Below are 16,211 nucleotides of genomic sequence, written 5' to 3'. Positions count from 1 at the left end.
ATACAGCAAGATTTAGATTTAAGAGCTCTAACTGCACCAACTCAGAGCAGCTGCTGAAAAGACCTACACTTCCACTTTGTCCAATTATGTGGGCTAGTGGGAAAAACAGCTTTAATACTATGCATACTATGAAGCAGAATATTGTCCTTCTGAACAGAGTAGGCAGATGGGTACACACAAGTGAAGAGAAATAAAAACACCCAAAGGAAATAATGTAACTCATTGCATCTGTATGTACAAAAAATGAGGCACAGCTGTAAGTCCAGAAATCAGAAAAAGGCTATCTATCCTCTTTGCTACCTCTTTAACAATGAGCCAGCTACGAGTGGCTGCTGCCCTGTTGGAGGATGAGGACTTTCACTCCCTATAGTTCTGGACGATGACTAGAACTTGGAGATAAATCAGTCTTTATTTAGAATCCTTCTATAACACCTCTTTATCGAAGTGTCAGGAAAGAAACAGTATTTGAAACAATTAAGCTGTTAAGTGCCCTGGCATAAAAATGAGGATGGTGTTAGCCTGAAAAAAATAGTGTTTGCACATAAATGTTAACACTGTTGTTGAACAGCAGACACAAACTTCCATCATAAGAAATAAAATATCATCTACTTCGTAGAGATAATCATCATTTAAGTTTAGTATTTTAAGAAAGGCTGTCAAGAACTAGCACACAGCTGAATATCTCTTCAAACAAAGCACTATATGTATGTATACTAATAAAATCAATAACAATAAAAACACCAAACAGCTAGATTTACAAGGCAAGGCTCTAGAAGAGGATGCATTGTGTTCTGGTATGAAAGGGATGCACAGAAAATGTTATTTGTTTCTTCCATGATCATCTCAAAAGCCTCAAATTTTGAAGTCTTTGTTTATATTTGAGAAGTTCAATACAATAGTCATTATTAAAATTGATACAGAAATATCATAGAATTGCTTGGGATGGAGAGAACCTTAAAAAACCTCTAGTTCCAACACTCCTGCCATTGACAGGGATACCACCCACTGGATCAGGTTGCACAGGGCCCCATTCCACATGACCTTGAACATCTCCAGGGATGTGCAGTTATCTACAGTTGTCAAACATGAGCTTGGAAACGCTTCTAAATGGAAGTAGAGTTCCCGCTTTTTTTGAAATATCAATTCAGTTACATTTGTTATGGGTGTGGTAATGCATAGCAATGCATAGTAAAGTGTATACCTAGAACACAAAATACACATATGCATTATAAATATGCACTCCATGTAAGAGGCAAGTACAACTCAATAATCAGACAAATGGCTATATCATCAAGCATGTATTTTCAGAGAAATTGATTATCTGACTGCCACATATTTGTGATTTTATTAACTGCCTGTATCACTGTTTCTCTAAACAGCCTCCCCCAAATCATAGCAGCTATGTGAGCTATTGAATCCTGGCTCTTTGCTTGGGACTGGACTATAAATCTGGTTATATAAATCAAGCAAATCAAGGCAAGATATGAAACAAAAGTCTGAGGAAGAATTCGTGTGCCTGAAATGGCATCTTTTTCTCCAGCTATGTCATTGATGAAATAAAGATATTACTTCTTCCTATAAATTATGTGTACTTCATTTTCCTATATGAATATAACATACTGAGGTATGGAGTTAAAAAATGTACCAATGCTTATTTTTACTTAAGTTTACAACAAATGTAAAAGAAAGAATCTGTATGTTCAAAAACAAAGATGCATTTAGGTTTTTTGACAAACAGGTAGAGATAATTGTGCTCAGTGTCATTTTCATCTACGTAATAATCTCTTGAATTTAAACCTAAAATGCTTTTAATTCTTGCTGAATAATCTGATGAAAAATAAATGAATATTAGGAGAGAAGTCAAAAAGATATACAGAGCTAATCAATACTTGCAAGGAGAAAACGAACTTAAGCAGAATTAGTTACATTTAGCAGGAGAACAAAAAGTATCTAGAGATGCATCAAACAGTAGTAACATCAACAGAGGTCTGAGAGACAAAGTTGTCAATAAATCAGGTGAGTGTAACCTAAAGCAAAGTGGTATCTGCACAGCTCTTGTTATCTATGTACGTAACTTACTTAATGAGCAATACTGTCAGTGAATACACCTTTTGTACTATCCAAATTTGGGGTGGGAGGTTAGGGTGTGTGTTGTGGAATCAGTTATATCAACCTGAAGCTGTTTGTACAGAGCATGAATACTTACTACTGGTGAGATAAGCTAAAATTCAACAGCCAAAACGCAGGAATTACTACGATTAGAGACTTCATAGAATACAGGTTACTTGAATGTGACAGTAATTGTTAAGAACTCTGCCTACCCAACTGGACAGATGAAGTTTACACTTCAGCACATTCACCATGGCTTGTCTCTGCCATTAAAACACACTGTTCAGGGTTGGGGGTGAGAAAGGAAAAAAAGATTTTGGAGATGCAAAGGAAAAGAAACTTTTGGCTTATTTTGCCATAACTTAAAGTGATGCACATTTATTTTAGTTAATTGTAAATAAGTGTATATCCTACACTTCATACACACTCCTCCTAAGGAAAAGTTTCCCAAAGAACAGAAAAGCTACTCATCAGAACTGTTTTTGAGAAAACACAGAATGAAATATTTTGGAATCCACTTTGGGAAACGCTTGTACTGGCAAAGATAACAAGCGATCAAAACTCTCTTCTTCCTTTCACTGTTCCTTAAGTAAGTAAAAAAAAATAAATAGGTCTTGACAACAAAATTAAGGTCAGTGTATGAGTCACACATTGCTGTCCGTCACATAAATAATCTGCATACAATTTCTCTGTAATTTTTTCTGACACGACTATTATTAAACTATTATAACAACTACTTTCTAAGTAGCCATGCACTAAAAATGCATTTGTATATTCCACAAAATGGAGAGAAAGGGAAGTACTATTCCTTCCTTATGTTAACAAATCTGAAAGTTACAAGAATCAGAAAATATTACAGACCTTTAGATAAATTTCAACAAACAAAAAGCTAAAACACTCTAGAGGGGAATTCCAGATATAACACCAGAAAGATATTGCATATTTCCTTAAAACAAACAAAAACACAACAAAATCAACGTGCTTAAGAGTTTGGCTCCTGTGGGTAGTGCACGCTGCATCAGTTGAAACAATAGCACCTCTCTGACTGATTTAAAAAAAAAAAAAGGGAAATACTTTGTTACCTCATGGAGATGTCTGATTGGTATTCCAGGCAAACGGTAAATATATGCAAAAAACAATGTGCATCTTCCACTAACCAGGTAGCCCTAAACAGAGTTGCTTACTCTGCCTGTCTTTCAGTAGAGGTACCTTCAAACTGCTTTCCACAGGCACATTTTGGTCTGAAGCAGCTGTGCAAGTACACTTTTGGTCAACCACACTTAACCACCCACTGCATTAGTTTGCAGAGGAGTCAGAGTGTGCACGGGGTAGTTTTCTTCTGTAGGAAAGTAACAAAAATTGCCCCGAAGGTCTATGGAAATTACGCTCTAACCTTTGAATCAATTACAATTTGAATCACTGACTAGTTCTTTGGATAGTTTTGAAGTCTACGCTGATACAGAAATAGTTCTGTTTTGAGCAGTGACTGGACAAGATGACTTCTAGAAGTATCTATTGAAGTGTTTTATGATTCTATGATGTAGATGCATGTGCCATGGCACTAACTGATTTGATCTGCTCCTGTTGTTCCATATTATCTGCTATGTAAACATAGCTTTCCATGTCCGATGACTCTAATTTAGCAGCTTCACATTTTAATCTAATACAATACAAACTACCTTGTGTACAAAAAAAAAAAAGGAAAAAGTTTATTGTGGCAGTACGGATCTCCCTATAGGTCTCTTTTTGCTAAGGTAGATTAACCTGTGCAACACTCATTGCTGTCAGAACTAGAATGCTTCCAGGACTTTAGTTAGCTCCTTTCTGGTTCAAATATTTCCACACCACACTGATAACAGCCGTTAATGTGCTGCCTGCGTTATAGAGGATGAAGAACTAGAAAATCGTAATGACATGTACAACCTGAAAAAAACTGTCAATCATTAAGTAGTGGAAATTAGCTTTAAGCTTGATATTATCCTCTCACAGTGCTTAATGATATCCATTATAAAACAGAATTAATTCCAATTTATCTGCATATTCATTAGCAGATTAGTATACAACTGCTCATCTTTAGCCATGTTGTGATTTTAAAATCTGCTTGGTGCTGTCATCACGATTCTACTGTCTCAGTATGAAGAAGTATTTCTCATTTTGTCCTTTTCAAATGATAGGAGAAAAAATTAAAGAGAAAAACGCAAAGAACAGAGAAAAAAACTGACAAGTAACTCAAAAGATTAATATATAAAAGGGTGAAACAGGATGAGCTATATCTAAACAAGATGAGCTATATCTAAACAAGATAGCCTCTAGTTTCACAAAATCGTAATGAAATAAGAAGGTTTAATGTTTGGCATCTACATATTTCTGCTTAATTCTTATTTCCTAAAAAAAAAAAAAAAAAAAAAGCTAAGCTTGGTCTTCTTGTTCCACCTATTCATCCCAAATTATTTTTCACCTTTTTTCCCCACTTCCAATAAACTCTGATATGAACCATAACTCTCACCAATTAGGAATCTCTTATAAGCTTCCTAGAAAAAAATAAAAAAGCCAATACTTACTTAAAGAAGAGACTTTCACAATAGTACTTCAGTGATGTGCTGAAGTGTGAACTCAAGTAACCTGTTTTACTTGGCTTTCTAGTTATGCAATCAATAAACATATAATCTCCAAAACCTACCAAACACATACCAGTTCTTACCCAAGTGACAAAAAGTGGAAGTAGATGCGTGAGAAGGGAAACAATGCAGGCATTTGTGTGAGGAATAATGAAAGATGCAATCCTTATGTTGAGAATGTACAAGCAATTTCACAGAACTCTTTAGGAAGCTATGTTTTCTTAATTACGCTGCTTGTGGAATAACTTCTTTACTAAGTTCACTGCTTCTAAAACAGAAATAAACATTCATGTCTTAACTAGCCAGAAAAATCCAGACAATGATTCTTACCACATCTGTTCCATGTCTTCTTTCCAGCAGAAGTCGGAAGACATTAGCTGTAATCTTGTTATCTTGGACACCTTGTCCAAGGCCACGGTTGTCATCCTGCATAAGTCGACGATCCATGATTACTTCCAACTGACCTGAAAAAGTAATATAAGAGTTGTACTTGTAATAGGAATATGTTAGATTTCTATTAAATGTAAGGAAAAAAAAATCAAAAATATAAAACTGTAAAAATTCAAATTTTTCTCTTGCATACAAAAGACTAATAATGAATCAATATTGTTAGGACTGATTTTGAAAACAGTTAATGCTTTTGGATGTTTATAACCTTCCAAAATTTTAGCATACCTTTCAGAAGAAGGTCCTGTGAATTTTTAACATAGAAATCTACATTGAAATTTAGCACAAGTTACTACTGTTAAATATTTCTTGTAACAAGTATGCTTGGAGCATCAAACTTCAAGAGAAGAATCGCCCCAGGTAGCTGCAGCTGTATGGAGAGAACTTTGGTAAAGTAACTATCCTCATCTAAGAAAAATGTGCATGAAAGATTGCAAACCCCAAACACATTACAAATATATTTCTTCCTTTTTTTTTTTCTTGTTTATCTTAAAGTTGGAGGCAGAAGAAAAAACAAATAGGTAAAATTAATAATAAATACTGATAATCACTCTTTCTTGGATTTTTTCTTTCCCACTTGTGGGAGAAGGAAAATACTTTGCACCAGATGAAAACCGAGTATGAATTTCTGAGCTTATTCCAAACTGTAGCACTGCCATTCAGAATAGCTCAATTATCATGATGTTAAATCATAAATAGCCTTATGGAAGATGAAGTTCACATCTTTTCAAGTTTATAACTCCAAAGGGAAACCAGCCCAGGGCATGTAATTAAGGCTGTTATGGTGTTTGCACACTGAATCTTCAAACAAATATACTTGTTTCCTAAATAAAATGGCAAGACTGACACTTGTTTCCTAAACAAGAATTGTACAATTCCAGCTACAATAAAAGGCTGTTAAGCAAAGCAGTCTCCTTTATACTTCTCCAATATTCTTCAAATACTTATCCAATTTTTCTAAATACTTTTTCTTACTTTTCCTCAAGAAAGTAACAGAAAACGAAACAACAAAGAAACAAACAAAACAGATTTTGTGTACCCAAGTCAGATTTCGGATGGAAATGACTAACAAAAATCCCCATTTTGTACTATGGAATAAGGCTAGGATTGTGCCTCGAATTGATGGATTTTGTGGAACACAGTATGAACACAGACTGAAAGACAAATATAGTAAATCTCTGAAAAAAAAAAAAAAAGCTAGATCCACAGTCAGAAGGACAAATCTATGATAAACTTTTTCTGAAACTACCTAAACACATTTTCAACATTCTTCAAGAAGCTAGAATGATTGATGGGTGACAAAAGAAAGCTTAAGGTGATTGTGAACAGAAAACAAACAAACAAACAAACAAAATGATCACTGCTATTGAAGTTGGATAAAAAAAAAAAAAAAACATTTCCAAATTGGTTCAAAAGATAAAAAATAGGAAAATTTCTGGCTTAAAATGACAGAAAAGTATTTTGGTAGGCTTTGGGACCTAAGTGATCACTGCTACCCCAGTAATTATCCACCAGACTGCAGGAAAAGCCACTTCTAAATGACAGTGGTGCATATCATCTATCTGGATGTGGTCTTCCTTATTGCATGTAGGATAAACCACTCAGTAGTCAATTAGAGGAGAACTGAATGGGACTTCCAAGATGACGGATGTTCAACATCTAACATTAAAAAAAAATTACACATCCAATCCAACAACAGGGAAAAGAGATAGAAAAGTAGGAATAAAGTTCTAGCTTATGTATCTTACAGTTTTTGATCAAGTTTCTTAGGAACTGATATTGAAGACTGGTGACTATTTAGTGAGAAATCCAACTCCATTCTGCTGGGATCATCTGACAGTATGAGTGTTAACTGTTCCATAGTAAGAACCTGACTCTAGTACAAAAACAGGAAGTGAGAAATATTCAGCTGCCCAGATAAAACTCGGATGGTAAGTTATGCCTTGAGAAGTTTCTCAGCGCACTACTAAAAGCACCTGCTTAAACTGCAATTTTGATTTTTTCTTCCAGAACCCCTTCAAGATCTTGAAGAACCTTCAAAATAAGTTTCATGAAACACTGGACATGGTCTCACAACTTTAAGTTTCATTTTGGTTCTTTATTAAGTAGTCCCACATATACTCAGGAGAAATTTGGGAATCAAAGTTCTTTTATAAAATGTTACCTCATGAAAACAGATGAGATTAATGCATTCACCCCCCTTTTCTAATGACTACAGAGTAAATTTTTCATGTTGCTAACTTGAGTAGTATACTAGTTTGCTAAAAATTGTCAATGGTCAATGCCATTAACAGGTATGGAAGATACAACTTGCACTGTATAATATAAATTTTTGTATTGATATAAATGGAGAAGAGGGAAAAAATCCTCAACTGGCTTGAAACCAATGCTCACAAAAAGCCAGTTTTCCCCTGACACTTATCTGAACTGCTATACGGCACTACCCTTAACTTTCCTGACTTGAAGGAAGAGTAGGTCTCTTTGTGGACTTGCATGCTGCACATCTTTCTGTGACGCAGAGACTAAAGAACAAATACAGACACTATTACAAAGCAAATGAGCCTCTGAAGACTTGTTTAGTCTCCATTACCTATTTAATTAATGCCTGTATATGTTAAGTGCTGCCAAGTTCATTCACAGGATCAGGCCAAAGGGATTTTTTTTCTAGCAACACAGGAATGAGAAAATGTGGTTTGGATCTTGTATCAGGTGGTCTTAAAACAAAAGGTAGATATTTTCCATTATGGACTTTTTAAAGCATCAGCATATAGGCCCGTGTTAACTAGAATGGTAAGTCAAACAGTCCCTCTATTGCTTGAAGTAAAGGAAAAAAAGGGCACACTGAATAACAATGACTGGATATGCCCCTTACCTCTACTGTGACAGCAAACAAGTTATTTCCTGAAACACACAAGACAACACAGACACCCTGACTAAAATAAGGAATGGTTTAATATAGTCAATCAACAGCTTCCTGTGTAAGTATAACTAAGGGGTCACAAAATGCAGCAATTTTTCTTTTTATGTTCCCTTTTCTGCCTTTCCACAGATTTTTGACACACTGTACTGGGAGAAAAGCATCATTGCATAGCATCAAGGGATCATACACACTACTTTCTTTGAAAGAAGTCAAGCCACACTGAAAAAGTACATTGCCTGAAGGTATTTAAGCATATCATAGCTGCTTTGTGACAGAGGGTATCCAAGAGGTACACTTGTTCTAGCATACATGCAGATTAACTGACCCAAACATAGGACAGATTTCCAAGGCAATTCTGTATATCAACAGTAGTGATACAAACACTATACAAGTAAATATTGTTCAATTTTTTTTCCCCTTAAGTAGCTGTGTCAATAATTGAAATTTTTGAAACAACCTAGAACTGTCTCACTGAAAAAGACAGGGATGCATAGGATAGAACTCGATATTGAAAGGTTAAGTAAGTAATTCCCCATTTAAAGTTACCGAAGCTATTTTTTTCAGTTATTTTAGCTGAGGTCATGCATTAGCTATGTGTCATTATAAAATCCTGTTTCTTAAATAAACAAAACTTTTAAAACAACAGTGTAGTCTCTTATGTTGACAATACAAATGCTCTAAAAAGTACCCGTGGTCTTTTTTATTTGTCTTGTGTCACAAGTCACAACACCTGAAATTAGAACACAACACTATCTAAAAATCTTCTGCTTTTCTTGGGGTTTACTCCTTAGGTAGAAGATTTGTGAGTGGAAAGAAAAATACCTGCATGTACTGCATGTATTGCTATCACAGTGACAGTCAACAATGTGCTGAAGAATGGCAAAGGATATTCTCACTTGAGGGATTAGATATAAATTAAATCATATCACTAGCTCTACCAATATCTGAAGTCTTCTGGTTGGCTCTAGTACCATAAATAAATAAAAATGTAAGACTGCTGTGATGAGTTTATCATCTGCAGATGGGATTTTTACACCATTTTGAGTTTCAGGCAAGGAAGACACCTCAGAAGCCTTAGAACATTCATAACCTTTAGCCAAATAAATTTCCTTTCTCCTTCAATGATTCACGAGCAGGCAGATCTTATCACTGATGAGGACTAGAATCTTTATAATGATCATCAGTATTATGCTAAGGTCAAACAGAAGGTTCCTGAAGGAGAAAGGGCTGTAACTCACAAGACAGGTATGTGTAAACCTCAATCACACTGGGGAAACAACTATGAAGTAAGATTGGCGTTATGAAAAACAAGTGTACCTCTCAAATCATCTATGTTCTGATACCAGGAAATACCAACATATAAAAGCTCTTTGCCCTAACGTGAGTAAGACTTGACAATATTGCTGTCATTCTAGGACAATATTTATGTCTTGTCAGAATAGATACTAAGATGACAGTTCCTAAAAAGAAGTAAGCTTTGGCATAGTTTCTGGTTGGCTGTTGTTTATCTATTTATTTATAAGCATTCATTCAGTAGTTTTTCAAAACTATGTAAACTTAAACTTACAAGATATTACACCTAGTAGTTATATATCTAAAATTTTATGCCTTATGTTGTCCACTACTTTCCATCTTTCTATCTTATACTTTCTTGTTCTGGTAATGGTATAGACGGTGAACAACTGAACTGCGCTTCCATCCCTCAAACCCATTTGTCATAGCTTTCTCTGTGGTGAGCAACAAGACTGAGTTCCTTATGGAATTCTTAATGTGAATTGATTTTTCTTGTCAACATATTCATCAACTCTTTCATAGAACTCCATTAAATTTGTGAATTATGATTTTGCTTTAAAAGAGCCATGTTGATTTTTTACCACAGTAATTTTTATTCTTTATTTCACTCATTCTAGGCTTTCAAAAAGCAACTATTGTTTTCCTTGATAGGAATGTTAGGCTATGTCACCTGCACCTTAAACTCTCCACTTTGTAACAAACAAACCAAAAGACACAATCAAAACCAGAGGAGTACAAAAGAGTACAAACTAATGAATGATGCTGTTCCATCCTTGAGTTCCATCAGAATTCTTGGGTGAAAAATATCTGGTTCTGACCAGTAATAGTTCATTTCATCTCTGTCCTGGTTTTGGCTGGGATATAGCTAATTTTCTTCCTACTAGCTGGTATGGTGCCATGTTTTGGATATAGGATGAGAATAATTTTCTCATGTTATAATGTTCTGATCACACACCTATGTTTTAGTTGTCGCAGAGCAGTGCTTACACAGAGCCAAGGACTTGTCAGCTTCTCATGCTGCCCTGCCAGGGAGGTAGCTCAGGGTGCACGAGGAGCTGGGAGGGGACACAGCCAGGACAGCTGGCCCAGGCTGGCCACGGGACATGACGTTATGCTGAACGATTAATATGGGGTGGTTGACTGGGGTGGGGATGGGGCACTGTTCAGGTATGGGCTAGGTATCAGCCAGCAAGTGGTGAGCAATTGCACTGTGCATCACTTGCTTTGTATATTCTTTTATCATTATTATTATTTCCTTTTCCCATCCCATTAAACTGTGTTTATCTCAACTCACAATTTTTTATTTTTTTTTTTCCCCCCAGTTCTCCCCCCCCATAGCACTGTGGGTGGGTAGGGGAGTGAGCAAAAACTCTATGGTGCTTAGCTGCCTGCCAGGTTAAACCAAAACAGTCCATTTCCTAATCTCCTTCCTCTGACTCATTTTTGAGACAGGTCTTCCAATTTAGATGATAGAATCTCATGTAGGAAAAGCCTTCAGCTCTTCCTCTATGGACATATTTTAGAACTGGTCAAAGCTAGAGAAACTTATTTGCTTTCTTCAAAGACTGGTATGTATGATAATCTCCGAATGAACTATTTCGGATAATCATGAAACATAGACTGTTATAATATCCATCACCTTATACTTACCATTTTTCAAGCTTGCAACACCTAGAGACTGAGCTGAATGAAGTGTCAAACGAACACCAACATCTTGGATATAAGCCATTGTAGTCATAGGATAGACATTCGCTTGAAGAGGCAATTTGCTCATCGTCAGTCTGGGCTGGATCTGGAATACGAACAAGGACTTCAATAAAATACTTTATTTTTAATGCATTTAAATTTCAAAGACCTTTTCAGACATTAATCCCATGTGCTTTGGAAGTCATGATTGACAACTAGCACCAAAGTATTCATTCAACTGTATTATTTAGCTTTTTAGAGATTTGTGGCTAAAACTACCACTTTGGAAATGATAACTTCAATGTACTTTTAGATCAAAGAATATTCTTTAAAAACTGAAAGATTCATCAAGGGAACCTGCACACAGGAAAAAAAAAAAAAAAGAATATTAACAGTTATAGAATAAGAGAATTTTTTTTCTCCTCTAGAGAGCCAGCAGTGAATAGATTCAAGGTAGCAGAAAAGGAATTGCTTTATAATGGGAACTTATTTAAGTGCTAGTGAAATTCTTGAATGGTACATGAGGAATGAATAGTAGTATTAAAATTATTTTCACATTTAAATTTTCACTTTGGTGTCTCCAGCAAAATGCAGTACTACACACCAACTGGCAAAACAGCAGTCTCTTACTCAGCAGGTCCTTTTCAGTGTATTTGCAATACCTATTTTTAACAAGGAAGCAAGGCTAGGAAAAGAAAATATGCTTTCTATTGTCTGTGCTGAAAAGTCCAAGTTATAAAAATAGTCATGCTATTTCATCAGATACATTACCAATAGATTAAGTTATTACACTGCAAAAGTACTTTATTTTCTGACTTCCATGACAGGACTAAGTTGTTTGGTATGTCTGAGTTACTGGGCAGTACATATTTGTCTTGAGTTCGACTACCCAAAGGACTCAAATTAAATAAATGAAGGTGAAAAGACATGCAGGTATACAGACAACTGCAAAATGGCATACCATATATTGCTGTATTACAATTCTTTTCTTAAAAAGGATATACGAATATTTAACAAATTTTGTAATTTCCTTGAAAGAAAATAATTGCTACTTCATTTGATCTAAATCAAAGCTTTTACTTGGGAGAAACTTTTTACTTTTAAAAGCCCTTTTCTGTTTAAATGAGTAATGGACTTTAAGAGTTTGTAACGTAAGAGTTTAATTAATATGACTCATTCTTTAAAATTAGTCAAAACTGATACCCTAGCCTTTTATTATTAGGAGAGAATAATTACCTGATATCCATTAAGATCAGTATAGAACCTATTTTGACTGTTTATGTCAGATGAAATTCTCATAGCAAGCTCACGATTATATTCTCCTCTGATATCCACAATATTGGAAACTTCAATAGACTGGCCTTCCAAACCTGCATGAAAAAGATGCTTTAAAAATATCTCAATTTTTAAAAGCTATTGTCACATATGTAAGATTTCCTGTGCTCCCAGAACAGAGTCATCTAGTTTTCCTTTTTATATTTAAACAGATACTTGAAGCCAGTTCAGTTATATACTATATGATATAGAAATGTTTCCAATTCAGTACTCATTAAAAAGTCAATGTGAAACCTTCAGTGAAGTAGAACAGAAACAGAAATCTGATGATGAGAATATTCATGATAAAAACCAATGGGGTCTCAGTAGGAAATACAGAACTTTTAAGTGCAATAGCTAATACAATGGAACGAGATCTGTTCACAGCCTCTTGACAACAACTGTTCTACAAGGCAGCAAGCTGGTTGTTTAACTAAAACAGAAATCTTCCATAAGGACAATGAAATACAAAACTGCACACTGATATGACCACAACTGGGATGTAAGTCTTCATTAGCTGTCAACAGATGCCCAATTTATCAAAGGAAGAATTAAATATCTGACAATGCAGTCAGATGCTCAGTAAGAGTTTTCCAGTGCCTCACATTGAAAGTTACATACCCTTTATAATAATCTGACTGTTTTAAACAGTTTAGGACAGAGTTTGGACTGGAATCATACTATCATTCAGTATGACCACCCCTACCCTTTCTGTAGTCTAATGGGAGTAGCAGAGAAAGAAATGTGCCAAACAGAACAGAGAAATGAAATTTCTCTTTGTAATCATGAAAGTATATTGTGCTTGCCTGACAGGTTGTAAACAAAGAATGGTAGAAAGTGAAAAAATGATTAGCTTAGTTCTGTAAAATTAAATATACTGTATTTAAAATTTTAGCTTCTAAATTCCTCCTTTTTTTCAACAGTTGACTTTATGTCAATTCACCCAGGTGACATGATCATCACAGTTTGGGCTCCTAACCAGTCAAATCTTATGCAAGAGGGCAAAAGATATTCAAAAATTCCTAGATCCCTACGCACACAGACACTAGCACAACCTTTTTTATTTCTAAATTCAGATTTTTCCAGTATTGTTTGCAGTTTTGTTTGAGAACATGATAGAATGCTCATTAAGAAAGTCCTTACTTTAACAAATTCTTAAAAACCCTGAACCTTTCAAGATTAGAATGCTGAAAGTGTCTACTTTCTTCAATTTTTATGCTATTATTTGATGTGTATAATATAGTAAGGGTTGTGATTTTATCACCTGAATGAGAAAGGTGTCAAAGTCTGTATTTGTTTCCTCATCTTTTTTTTTTTTCTTAAAATCTTCAGCCAGCTGCAACAGTACCAGCAGCTGCTAAAATGCTAATATTCATCAATGGCTATTACACCACAGTGCTAACTGAAAAATATTTGGTTTAGGTAATTCTGTTTTTCTGTTTTTCCAGACCTAGTCTGTGAAAAGTGGATCTACATGCTCCATTTTTCATGCTTTTAGTCATGGCTTTTCCAACATGAAGTAGGACCATTAAAGCATGAGGATATACGATATAGTGTTTTGGTTTATGGTTTTAAAATTACTAGAGCAGGAATTACACTCAGCTCTTCCCTACTGCATAAGTTGAGCTAATGCACAAATACAGTTATGGAAGATAATGAAACCTAAGAAGCCTCTGATAAAAATATTAACAAAATTATGCTGGTTTCAACAACAGATGCCAATGGAAACAGAAAAAAAAAAAACATTTAAAATCCACTCATTGTTCAGTCACCGAACAAAATTGTCAAGCCAGATGAATCCCTGCTCAAAATCGCCAGAAGTATAAAGGCAGTAGATAAAGCATTTTTTCACCAAAACTGCTGAAGAAGCTGTATGACTCAGAACTCCTGTCAGCTGGATTAACAACATGGTCAGGCTTTGCATCCCCTTGCAAGCAGGCAGGTTACAGTAGGAGTATCATGACTTTATTTAATGACGAAATATAACATACAAATGCACATGTATATTTCTGTCCACTTTCTTTTTTTACTGTATAGATCTAGTAAGACTTCAAGACTTTTTTTTTTCAATAAATAATACTATATATGTGGAATTTCTTATAAAGCCCAGGAAACTGACTTCAGCAAAACAATGATGTGAACTCGATCTTTAAACTTTGAAAAATGCCATTGTATAGAAAGAAATTTAAATAAAAACACACAATAAAAGTAAAGAGGAACAGTACAAAACAGTTATATGCTCTTTGTAACAGCTGGAAAGATGGTACAGGACTTACCACAATGTTGGGATAGGCAATGATGTAATTACTGCAAACAGTGTGATAAATTGTAAACGGTAAAGAATATAAGTAAAGTAACTAATGCACTCAAAATAAAATAAAACTTTGTGTGTTAGGAATTGGCTAGCAAGTGATTTTTACTGATAACCCATTTCCTGTGGTCTGTGAAACAGAAGTATAATATTTCTACCAGGCACTTACTGACAAATTAAAGAAAAGGGAGTATTACAGAGAAAATATGTTCCAAAACAGCCTCACCCAAGACAAGAGAGAGATTTTCATTCAGGCTTTCTCCCTTTCCATTAAACATCCTTCTTATCTAAGTTCCTGCCTTGCTAGGTAATTTAATTTACTGAAACCCACATGGCAAAATAACTTCCTTCATACATATTTGGCAACCCAGTACGCCTAGACTTCAAGGTCATCACCCCCTTGGTTTATTGGTTACATAAAAGTATCTTCAGTATAAACATTTCAGAATCTTCAGCAACATATTACATATACAACCTCTTTGCTTGTATTCAATAAGGAATGTGATCTGGAGTTCATTCTGTGATTACTATATCCAAAGAACTGGTAAGGAAACTCTGATAGTTAATGAAATGTTATATGGTGTACTGGTAAACTCTAGCAACTTCAAACTTCAAAGTATGCATTCATATCACAAAAAATGAGACATATGAATAAATGTACATTCAGAAGACAATAATACTACAATCTAAAAATTTTTAAAAAATCAAATGGGTTAGTTCTGTGCGACTAAATTAGGTACTATTTGCCATGCTCTTTTTGAAATGTATGAGAAATAGGGAGATTAAGTATATTATAGATCTATTACGCATTTTAGAGAGTGTACAGAAACATAAATATGGTAAATAAGATTTTCAAAACTAAATAGACGATTTTGGCATCTACAGTAGAAGTAGTGATAATATGAATACATTTCAGTTACCTCAATTATTGGAAATATTAAGCAATGTTTCTGTATTTCAGAAACCATCAGCAGAGTAAATAAAAACAGATGAAAAACTAAAAATGCATATTTAAGCATATGAAGTCAAATTTCTGCAGCAAATTTATACAATTGCACCTTTGCCTTTTACTCTTCCCACTGGCCAATTTCACCATCAAATTTGGAAAGCACCAGAGCTTCCAAAGTTATTTTTCTAGAACTTTCTGGGAAAACATTAGCTGAACAGAAGAGAAAAATTAAAAGCCTCACTGAAGCAAAAGCAATCAAAACTGATATATAAGCCAACAAGCCAGTGCTGATGCCTCTCAGAGGCAGACAATGCTGTCACGAGGTTTGCTAAGCAGGTGAAGGAAGTTCAGTGGAAGACCAGTGGAAGTTCACAGGTCGTTAAAGCACACCTGCAGTTGTGTAATAAAACAATAAAACAGACATAACCATTAACAGTGCTTACAAAACACTTGCCATTCTTTGTGACTTTAGAGAAGATGATGTACTTCCACCAGTAAGTCTGAAACTATGAAGGAAAGTAACATTTTTAAATCATCTCCAAGATACTTTTGCAGAGTTTTTCC

General features: G+C 34.9%; 1 protein-coding gene across 1 annotated transcript in view; it reads right to left on the bottom strand.

Annotated features, from left to right (window-relative positions):
• Window positions 1-16,211, bottom strand: part of MAN2A1 (mannosidase alpha class 2A member 1) — a 133,394-nt gene that overhangs the window by 22,935 nt on the left and 94,248 nt on the right. Inside the window, exons 17-19 of the mRNA XM_068666363.1 lie at window positions 12,310-12,443; window positions 11,038-11,179; window positions 5,058-5,191 (exon numbers count right to left, since the gene is read on the bottom strand). Coding sequence (XP_068522464.1) covers window positions 5,058-5,191; window positions 11,038-11,179; window positions 12,310-12,443 — 410 coding nt within the window. The remainder of the gene's footprint in view (window positions 1-5,057; window positions 5,192-11,037; window positions 11,180-12,309; window positions 12,444-16,211) is intronic.

This window comes from Anas acuta, chromosome Z (genome assembly GCF_963932015.1).
Source record: "Anas acuta chromosome Z, bAnaAcu1.1, whole genome shotgun sequence".
NCBI lineage: Eukaryota > Metazoa > Chordata > Aves > Anseriformes > Anatidae > Anas > Anas acuta.
Note: the sequence above shows the minus strand (reverse complement) of the source record. Positions and strands in the feature narration are given on the sequence as shown.